The 11,781-nt window shown below is 39.8% G+C and overlaps 1 protein-coding gene across 1 annotated transcript in view; it reads right to left on the reverse strand.

The window, feature by feature from the left end:
• The window catches only part of THADA (THADA, armadillo repeat containing), a 454,862-nt gene that overhangs the window by 310,212 nt on the left and 132,869 nt on the right, over positions 1 to 11,781 (reverse strand). The window contains exon 24 of the mRNA XM_018556404.1: positions 7,288 to 7,379. Within this exon, the coding sequence (XP_018411906.1) occupies positions 7,288 to 7,379 (92 nt within the window). The remainder of the gene's footprint in view (positions 1 to 7,287; positions 7,380 to 11,781) is intronic.

The raw sequence follows: 11,781 nt of genomic DNA on the forward strand, positions 1-11,781 counted from the left end.
GTTCTAATTCAGTGATCCAGGAAGTACTGAAGCAACCACAGCAGCATGACAGCCAGGGAATTAGCATTTTCATAATGAGGTTAGCAATGGCAGTATCCATATTTCCTTGAACAATTGCGTGTCTTTTTTTCCCCCACTGGTTGACAAATATATATATAATATGTGCCAACCAGAGCAACCGGGCAGCAAAGCTGATATAATGAAGTTGTTGCAGCATTGACACCGCCATGGACACATCTTCATGAAGTCTGTACATTCTACACTTGTTTTTGCAGGTTTCCTCTAGTCTGATGCCTCAGTAGAATCTCAAACTGTTGGGTTAATCGGCTTCTGACTAAAGTTGCTTGAGTGTGTGATGGTGACAGTAATTGAGGGACCGCTGTGAATGTTCTTTGTATTGTGGTGCTGTGGAATTTGCTGCTGCTGTATAAATGAAGCAAATCTATGATGCCTGTATATGCCATACAGGGAGTATTGAGCTACCTGCTCTCTGATTGATTACACAATCCAGGGTGTTTCTTTGTATTCCATATTCTTGTCCCAGCAGCACAAACTCCATGTAGTAAAAGCGTAACCAATAATTATTTGATGCCGCTTCCCTATATACCATAGATTCCTAATCTTCCTGAATGCCTGATTAACTATGTGCGGATACAAACACGTTTGAGCAGCAAACATGAATATTGTACATTTCAACTGAAAGGATAATAAGCTCGATTACACATACACCAGTAACAACAATCACAATTGTTGTTATTGGGGGGGAAAATCCCGGCGGGTTATACTGTCAGCACTATTGGGGAAGCATAGTCCCTGGAAGATTACAGACAGCTTTTAAAGGAGAACACTGGTCAGGATGGAAAGAAACAAGGGATGCACCGAAATTTTGGCCGCTGAAACACATTGACCGAAAATGGTACTTTGGGCAATATGGCGAAAGTACCATCTTTCAACCAAAATTGCGGTGCATCCATGATTTATCTCCTCCTTGCTGGGCGCTGCTCTGTGATCCCTTCCAGCGACGAAGAGAGAAACTGTCAGGGGGCAAAGCATGGCAGGGAGGATAGCGCTGTCATCGGCAATGTCATGGGAGACCAAGCTCTCCTCCCGCACAGCCTCCTGTGACAGATCAGGAGAGTAGTGTGGGGGCAGAGACAGCTGTGAGCTGTCACAGGAGGTGGAAGAGTCAGCTTTCAAAGGAGACCGAGCGCTCTTCCCCACACTACCGGCTCAGCCCCCTGTGACAGCGAGTCAGGATGGAGAGCGGTTACAAGCAGTCAGCTGATCGCTGACTGCTTATAAATAATTGCGGGCATAGTATATTTACTGTGTCCCCAATTATGAATGAACAGGAAGTTGATTATGGACATAGTAACTGATACTATCTCCACAGGTTATGAATAAACAGTAACACTCAGTATAGAGGCTTCCTGTTCATTCATAACAGGGGCTGTAGAAAAAGAGATTGCCCTTAATCTCTTTTTCTATTTTAAAAGGGAAATATCAGGGGTCTGTTTAGACCCGTAATATTTCCCCAGAGCCCCCTGACAATAATGTTAAAAAATAAAATATTTAATTTAAAAAAATGTAAAAAGTTTAGAAAATAAAAATATATATATATTTTTTTTAAATGTAAAAGGGTTAGTAAAAATGCTTTCGGTTTCGGCCTGACAATTTTTTTGATTTTTGGTTCGGTTATTTTTTAAGGATGCTTAAAGTTGAAGTATTGTTACTTATTAAAGCAATTTGTCAATGGATGTTCAAGGAGGAGGGATGCAATCTTATAACTGATGGCATTTTGTTTAGCAGCTAGATGGGGTCTACACAGGAGCAGTGCCATACCAGACAAACGTCACGTAATGTTATAAACCTAGACATTATGCTGGTATTTTATTTCTCGATCTAGTGCAGACATTTGTTCGTATTCTCCATGTAAGTATCTGGTGACAGAAAGAGGATGGACTGTGCATACTATTACACATCATCTCTAGGGAGGACTGGGAACCTTTGGCTTAGGCAGCAAATACAACCAAAGTGACCCTTTCATGATAGGTACAAATTTACATCTTGAAACATCAGCCTAATTTGTGGCTCTTAGCATTTAGTTACACGACATCTCAGAGGCGCAACAAAATCATTGCTGGAAGACTGTAATCTGCATAAAACACAGGTGTGAACAGGGAACAAGTAGCTGTAAAATACCAAACGAGTGTCACTGAGGATCTGACATCTAAATTATGTCTGAATAGTAAAGTATCTCTGCTCAGGGCCATCAACTTAAAATATCTTATTAAGACTGGCCTAAAGATGGGTCAAACGCCCCCCAGCAAAGTCCTCCCCTACATCAGGCCCCGGAGGTTTCCTGAAGAGGCAGCAGTTTTTGTTTATGTGTTAGAACTGCTTATGACCATTCAGGTCTGATGCTGAGGCCCTGAAATGGTAAATTAAAAGAGCTTTTAGCTGTTAGTAGTAGGGACTTGGATGGCTCATTCTGACTGAGCAAGGCATAATAAGAACAACAGGATTGGTTGATTAAGATAACATTATTATGTCTAGTCACCAACGAGCCTCCCAAGTGCATACCTGCAGTTCTGACTACACTGGCTGAATCTTTGTTTTTGGAAGTCAGGAAGTGTTCAATAGTAAGACATCCAAACAACCTGCATTTCAAAAGTTCAACAATAGCAGCCCCAATGCTCCCCTATGACAGATTTTCTTTTCTAAGACAATAAAGGGTTTAAGGACGAGGATATATAAGGGACTAGGTACTTTGGAGTTAACACTTTTAGCTAGAAAATAGCCTGATGGACAAGTGCTTTCTACTCTATTTCACCTTCCATTCTCAACTTTCTTAAAAATGTAGGCCAACATAAAATGCATATTACATGCAGTGGAACAGAACTATAGAGTCTATTATACACTATTAAAACAAACACACACACACACACACACACACAGTGATTATGATTTATCAAGCCAATGTCAAATAACAATCCGAGCTATTGACTACTATAGTCAACCATTCACAAGCCAAAAACCTCTATTCTGAACTCATCATGAACCTTATTAGAGGCTAACTCAGATCATAAACACCATAATTTCATGAAATACCCAATTAAAAAGCTTTAGACCTTTCAGAGTTTAGGAGGGCTATGCTATTTATTGTGATAAAAATCAATGAGATATGAGCCGTTTCAATCCAGGAGTGAAACAAATATGGCCCTTTCAGCCCCTGAACACTAAATTCTTTCATGGATGGTCAGTAGACTATGTGGCGAGAAGGCTTGCCTTTCATAAGGCAGTGCATTCTTATCAGCAGCAGAATACTTCATTCAAAGGGCAGCACAGAGAATCTGGTCTCACATTTCCTAGAAGATTATTGTTGGGTGTCTTCAAAAGTGTTTAAATTGGCAATCCATATATAAAAATGGGTCGGGGGAACACATTTCTCCCAACTTCTGTATGTCAGGGATTCAAAATATTTTTCTAAACTAGTGACCCAACTTTGGATCTTTACATCCATTGAATAGCATATCTCCTACAGATGATAAACTACAATATCATAATAAAAGATAATTGAGAATTATTGGAACCTTTCAGTAGTAGGGTCTCGTTTCATAATATGTCTGTAAAAAAAGAATTTTCTATTGAAGGGTAGAGTTGTCAGAGTTTAATTTGGTTGAGAATTTTTACCTCCACAACGTATGATTAAGTATTTTTTAAGATAGAAAATGGAAAGATTAGGAACTGTAGTTTTTTTCCCTGTCTCAGTATTTGAGGGGGCTCTTCTTTCTCTTCTCTATAAAATGAGTGAAAATCAAACTATTGCCACCTGTCACTGGAACAAGTGTCCTCAGTGAAAACAATAACATTTTGTATTTGCCCTCATCTTCTAAAAAGATGACAATTTTGTCACCATTGTTCTAACCCTATCCCACTCTATGCAATACTAGATAAAAAACATTTTGGAATGTAACACTGATTGACTGTATATACTAGGGTGGATTTCCTAAAGGAAAAAAAAGCTACATAATGTACATAAAGACATTTTAGAAAGGTTCAGGTCAGCAGACTGAAAGGTCAGCAGACTGAAAAACTGGTAGCCCAGGTTGACAAAATAACCCAACAATGGTTACCCCCATCAGGGTTTGTAGCACAAAGGGAAAACTTACATATTTGATGATGATCCCCGAGGACTATGTCATACCAAAATCCATGACAAAGACAAAAATCCCTTATACAGACTTTAATGGCTAAGTCTGGGTACACACACATCAAATTTTGGCCAATTTAGCAAGAACTTAAACAACTAGGGCTTTGAGTGGTTGCTTGCAAGTTAATTTACCTGCTGGCTTTTTATAACTTCAGGGGACAACAGTGATTAGATAATGCCATTATAATTAATAGTTATGTTTGGCTTCTGTTATTATAAAGGTTAATAAGAATACTCTTCCATGGAGGATTATATATTATGTAAAATGTAAAAATAACAGGGAATGTTATGTGGGAGTGAGCAACACCTTCATTCTCATCTTTTAAAAGAAGTATGCAAATAGGGCAGTCTCAAGCCTGCTGCAGTTTAGTGACTCAAAGTATTGAAGTATCTATACATGGCAAGATGAAAGCCAGGCATTTAGCATTTTCAGAAGTAGAATACAGCAATGACAACTTGCTAGTTTCTCTCATGGTCCACTTTACTATCACCAGGGCAAATTTCATTCCTCTGCCAACTCTAATAGGCTGCAAATGTAAAATCTGATGCACCAATAACGATACTGGTAACGTTGCAGATACAGAGTATTTGGGCGAGTACTCGTACTCACCCAAATTCTCTAATACCCTGATACCAAAAATTCCGGTCAGAGGGAGATTCCCTGTGACCGGCAGTGCCATGAGGGAGCATGGAGGCAGCTTTCTAGCCTATCAGGAAGCCGGGAGGCGGGTCATCACATGCCTAATTGGTCAGGAAGCCAGGGTGCCGCGGAACAAGGAGCCGGTGTTCTTTCGATAGAACACCAGCTTCCCAGGCAATCAGGAAGCCAAACCCACGGTACCTTGGGTCGCCGATATCGGCATTGGCAAGTACCGGGAAAAATACCGCTACTCGATACAGAAAAATCCCTACCAGCAACGATAGTTTAGTGTGAATGAAAATAAACTAACAAAATTAAGTTAGGGTCTACTCAGAGGCTGCGGAAAAATCAGGAATGTCTTTTTGTTAGGTTTTTCACAGATAATGTGCAGGATATACTTATATATACTTCTTACAAAACCTGGTTCATTTCCAGCCTTGCACAATACAGAGTTATATATTACAAATGACCAAACTTCATAAAAGATTTTAAAAAAACCTCAACATTTGCAGTGACTAGCTGGCCAATAAAACAATAGGCATGACTGGAAAAAGAAAATCTGAAAAAATGAAATTCTGAAAGTTTTTAAATGATCTTCATAGACTGCCAACACTCTGCAAGCTGCCAGCATGCAGCTGCAGGACAGACTTCTCCACCTTGACACTTGCTTACCACAGTGTCTTTGTTAATGACACATTAAAGCCCCACTCCAGCCAAAAGGTAAGGAACAGATCCTCTGTCTTGTGTTTATATGTAGAAAATGTTATACTAATGTTGTGCTTTAAGGTATATTAGAGCCGTTTTTTTTTTTTCTTTCATTTTGGATAGAGTTCTTTTTGTCATCCCATTAAGATTTCCCTTCCAACAGGAGTTAGAGGATATCTTTCAAACATGAGGGAAATACCATTTTAGACAGTTGTCAAGTGAACAAATGTCCCCATTGGAAGATTTCCTTTCTATTCCTGTTTGTTGGGCACTCAAAATGTTGGATTCACCCATCACTTTCATTCCTTGCAACAGTGGTGATCAGGACAATTAAAAAGAGTGAATTCCCATAACAGGGACACAGCAAAAAAAAAAAAGGACAGGAGTGCCAACCCTTCACCATTTAAAAAAAAAAAAAAAACAAGTTGTGAAGTTATACTTTATTCTTGGCAAACATTTACCTACATAGTGTTCTGGACCAAGGTTTGCAATATTACTGAATACTCACCAATACTTATTAGTTATGTAGCCAGTTGCTGAAAATCAAAATGGCCTGCGGTTATGCTGATCCCATTACTTCAAAACTTGCAGCTTTGAGCTGTTGTGGGGATCTACAGCTGTCTCACGCCAGCTTTATACCGGGAGCTGAGTGCTCATGTAATCGGTGATCGCTCAGCTCACGTTCTCTTCCCCCTGCAGACAGCAGTGTGACTGCCAGTAATGGCACAATGCAGAAATTCCCCACTCCCCTGTCTGTTCCTCCAGCACTCATTGGAGGGACAGACAGGGCAGGGGACAGGCACGGTTAGCTGCGGCTCTAGAAGGGCAGAGACAGCTGTCATTTAGACAGCCGGGGTGGATCTAGACAATATTGTTGGTATTCTTACCAGCTGCCCCATGGCTCTGCTCTGTCAGCATGGGCATCTAATAGGGCAATTACCCTCTCTTGGCAAAGATGTCCTCTTACTTCTTGTTGCTTCTCCAGGGCAGGAAGTGAAGGGAAATCTCCCAAATGGAGAGCGGTTTTGGCTATACATACACTTTAAAGAACCTTCTATTAAATTTTTAAGGTCTGTTTTTTTTTTTGCCCTGCCCCCACCCAACAATGGCCACCATGCTTTCTGGAAGCCAGGGCCAAGATGTTTATTTTTGTATTTTTTTCTAGGCAAGGGGGGAAATGTTTTATTTTTTCTTTCATCGATTGCTTTTTAAAGCCTTTTGTGTTTGGAGGTCATCGGGCTGGCAAAAAAGCAGGCAGGTTTTTATGGAAGACCCGCTTTAAAAATGGAAAGTTTACATGTTAGACTGGAATGAAACTTTAACAATACCCTAAAGCTTAAGAAAAATATTTTAAAAAATAACAAAAAAGATTTAAATTTGAGTTTCCAAAGATTCACAGAAACGACAGACTTTGTAGCATTGCCCTGGAATTGTATTGCTTTAAAGCTTATACAGTGCTAATAGGCTGCAGACGAGGGACATCAACAGCGATTGATTTCATATGTTTGGCCCTGTCCATATTTTTTGTGTTACATTTAAACAGATCACATTTAGAAGGCCAGGTTTTTAAGGTTTGGCAAAAGTCAGTGACAAGGAACAAGTAGAAGGGTTTTTTTGTAACATTAGTCGGCAGATACTGTAAATCCTTGAAAGGCCCGCAACGTTCTCAAATTGGTATTGGCCGAGAGATTGTTTTTCACAAGTGACGCTCGCTTTAAGTGCTGCTTACCTGTTTTTCTTGGAGCGTTCATCTTTTCCTCTTTTGACTCCAAATATTCGTGTAATCAGCGTGCTGAAGAGAAGTGTGGAAGAATTTCTCACCTAGTGTAAACAGAAAGCCGTTATAACAAAATATCAGGGAGTTGTCAACAGTATTTTTCTTTTCTCAAAAATTTGCAGCATAAGGATAGGCCAAGTTTTAAACGCATAGCTGTTAAATCTTGCCTTACCTCCACAAAAAAATAGATTTTATTACCCATTAGTCCATTTTTGAATTTTTTTTTAACTATCCATTTACCACTTCCAATAACAAAACACATGGGCCAAGTAAGAGAGTGTGATCAAGGCAAAATATGTAACTATAGTCCTCTTAGGTCAAAGCATGTTTAGAAGAGGGTGTCTACTGCATTGCTTTAGAAGCTCTGTTTGCTTTTTGTAGTCCGCCATTGCTGACCTGGTGGTGATATATCTATCACATATTTAGAACAGTCAGGACAGGCCAAGTTCAGTATTTCCAGTTAAAGTATATGTCAAGCCAAAAGTTTGTTTTTTTTTAGTTTTGATAGGGTTGTATGGTTCAGAACCCCTGCCTGGTTTTAATGTTATCCGGGGATCCATTAGGGCCTGTGTTGACTGGCTTTTGTTCGCTTCTAGTGGGTTTTGCATTCAAATGCAAGTCTAGCGAAATGCAAAACCTGCTTAAAGCAGGTCAAATCAGAAGGAGGTCAACTGCAGTTTAAATGCATGCCAATTAATTCTGAATCATCTCAGAAGAATCTTAAACAGTAAGGTATTGAAATATTCTGCCCCTATGTGCTCCAAGTTGGAGACTCTCATAGTTTAGAGTTAGGACCGCACTATAAGAGGTGCCTTGGCGTGGCTGTGCGGCTTTCACATTTTCTGCAGAAGACGTGTATCCAAACCTCTGTTATTAACCTTAGTGGTGAGACAAGTTGTTTTACATGCTGGTTTGGGAGTGTGCCATGATGCCTTTCTACTGTTTTACTGTACTAAGGGTTACAGGATAGTGATATCAGACAAATGTAAGTACTTAAACTAGTTGCATTTAAATAGGCACTGTCACTTAAAAATACAATGAGGGGAATTCATCAAATCTGGAGCAGATATGCATGGCAACCAATCAGCTTCTCTCTTTCATTTTCAAATCTTAACTGAACAGACTGAAGAGAGAAGCAGATTGGTTCCATGGGCAACTCCTCCAGATTCTGTCTGTTCCAGTTTTGATACATTTCCCCCAATGTTTCTTTAAAAGTTTATTTCCATTATATATATATATATTGTTTTTAAAAATGCATCACTGCATTTGTTTGTGTTATTTTATATCCCTTGAAGAGTATGTCTTTATATGTGTCTATCCAATGCAATTTTTCCCATAACCTCCCAACAGAAAACAGAAGTATGAAAAAACACAAGGTTAGTTGTATTTTTGCCACTCGTTACAATACATTTCAATGCAGTGTTTCAGCTCTTTGTAAAACTGTTCCTCAGTCAGTGTCCTTGAGTGGCTGCTTGCTAGACATTCAGCGAAGCCTCTTCTGCTTGAAGTGCCTGGAATTCTAAGCAGCGGGATAGCTGAACCACTGTGACACTTTCTGTAGAATGCCTTGTCTTTTGTCAGAGCACAAAGGAGTATTCTGAGTCTCTGTGCTGCTAATCAGTTTACGATGCCTATCTCACTATATTCTGCTGAGGCGGCTTTTTTCAACTTTTTCATTCCCACAGATTGCGGTTATTTGTGTTTCATTTACTTTGAGATTTCTGCTGTCATATCCATAAAATCAGACAGTGCTTGCCAAGTCTGACAGCTCTGCTAATTCTTACTGCACCTATATGAACTTTGGAGCTCTAAAGAAACACATTTTTTTTTTTATGCAGTAATAGAAAACGCAGCAGTGCAACAGAGACTGTACAGATCATAAACAGAAAAAAGTAATAAACGAAGATTACGAAGCTTACATTAAAAGACAATCTACAGTCCTTTTAAAGGCTACATTTATGTGATCTGCTAGTAAATTATTAATAAGTCGTAATTATACAGTTAAAACCAGTGAAAACAGCTCAAAGTGCATGAAGCCATAAGAGAATGCTCAACCACTGCAACGTTTCAAGATCACAAAAATCTTGTAGGCCTTCCCTAATATCTCTTAACTGAGCCATATGAAGCACTCATGGGGGACCAAGGGATCAGCTGGGATGGATTATTCCACCTGATTCAGATTGTACCCCAAATCCCCCAACACCTGAGAGAAGCCAGGGCTTAAGTGCTCCTCCTTCCAGAGACCGAATCATGCACTTCAGACCAATACAAAAGCGCGTGTTGATATACAATGTTTTGCAAGGAGGATAGAGTTTGCTCAGCTTCCCACCGTCTGGTGTCTCGGGCCTGTTAAAGCTGAACTCCAGGCAAACAACTAAAAACACGGTTAAAAGATATCTCTACGGTTTTACCCTTCAAAGGATTTGCCATTATGGACAGCCATTTTTGTAATACACACTGCTAACTAGTAAGGTCTCTCTGCTTTTCCCTGGGTTAACTCTCCCCACTGTGGAAATAGATGATGGTGTTGGTTCTCTGTCCAATGATAAGGCTAGGTTCACACCTAGGAGATTGCGCTGGTGAGCTGTTGTCGCGCGCTTTTGTTTGTGCAATTTTGCTTTGAAAACCTTCACTTGTTGCATGGTTTTCAATGTATAGAGAGGTCCATCGGACCAAAATCGTGCGACAACCGCCTGAAAATAGCTCCTGCACCTTTTTGCGCAACAGGCGATTTGGGCCATGCGACGCAAAGCAAAGTTGTGAAAAGGCCGAATTGATTGCATGCAGATCTCTGTTTTGTGCGATAAAACGCCTACATGTGCTCCAGCCCTTAAAGTAGAAAGTTGACAAAGGAAGCTAAATTACTGAGCCAAGAACTAGGTTTGTCACCTATCTGGCTATGCAGTGTGGAAAATTGTGCAAATTTACATTTGTTTAATTTACCTATGCATGTAAAGTGAATCTGACCATGTGGGGCTTGCAAGTACCAATGCTGATAAATTAATACCTGCATCCCTGTGGGGCACCTTAAATCTATGGCCCATTGCCAAGTGCTAAGCCTTGTCCCTGCCATTCAACTGTCATGCCAGAACTTTAGCAGACAGTAGAGTATCTGGAATTTTAAAGGAGGTGGGGATTTATCTCAACTTGGGACAAAGAAAATGGTGGCAGTTGCAAAATTTAAGGTTGCCTGATATTTGTGCAACTTATTATCAAACCCACAAATTTAGTGAAAAATGCACTTACATTAAATTTAGTGTCCCAAAACACATTAAAATCCTATTTTTTTTAAATAAACAATAAAAGATGAGGTTACAACAAGTAAATAGATACCCAACATACCCAGGTTAAAAATTGTGTGCATCTGTAAAACGGCAACAAAATTCAGTACCCCAAAAAGTCTATAGACAATGCTGTAGAAGCCCTTAGTGGTCATCAGTTTGGAGATATGTGTAAATATTGGCCTAGAATTATTGCCCTCACTCTGGTGTGCGCGGTGATACCCAACATGTGTATCTTGATCATCGTTTTCATACGTACGCGCACCAGACGCATGTTTACGTTATGACGCGCGTGCTCGTGGGGGCATGGAACTTTAAATTTGTTCTTTATTATTTTTACAATAATTTCATTTGATTTTATTTTTAGAAAGTGTTTGTTTTTTTTTTACTTTAATTGCTATCGCATAGGTGGGCTTACAAGCAGATTGGTGGTGACTGTGATAGCAGATTGGTGGTGACTGGTACTCTTTAAGGTGACACTGGGGGTCCAAAAGACCCCTAATATCACCTTTACACTCTAAATAAGCTATTGAAGTACACATCGCACTTCAATAGCTTATTCCTGGGCTTTAGGAGCCGACCAATGACAGCTATAGGACCAGAATTCATGTAATCTGCATGCGGTTCGAAACTGTTGCCCTTTTTGTATCATGACATGATAATTTTGGATTAACAAATAAAGAACTACCAACCAAACTAACCTGTATAACCCAACCTATACAAATGAAAAATGGAAAGATACAAATGAGAAGAATAAATAAGGATGATTCCCAGGATATTCTATTACCCCAAAATCTTGCATCCTGTTACCCACATGTCAAAGAAGGGAAGGGGTCAGAGAGATCCTCTACATGTTTTGTGGCCATTTAGCCATTACTTCAGTAAAACCCTGTAAGATCTGCAGTGGTGTCCAGTATTTTTTTTTCTTTACACTGGCCATACAGCTAGAGATTATCTGCAGATTTTCAATGGTCAAACAGAAAAAGTGCAACAGATTCCTTCTTCTACGCTAAACTGTGTGGAAGGAGGAATCTCCCACTGGGCCAAGCTTCACTATCTTGCTAGTTGGCCCCGCCGGCTCTCAAAACACCTGAACAATGCCTGCATCCAATCACATTGTTCAGGTATTTTGAGAGCCAGCGGGGGCCGACTAGCAGGATACTGA

The sequence above is a fragment of the Nanorana parkeri genome, unplaced genomic scaffold (genome assembly GCF_000935625.1).
Source record: "Nanorana parkeri isolate BGI_ZX_2015 unplaced genomic scaffold, ASM93562v1 scaffold1, whole genome shotgun sequence".
Lineage (NCBI taxonomy): Eukaryota > Metazoa > Chordata > Amphibia > Anura > Dicroglossidae > Nanorana > Nanorana parkeri.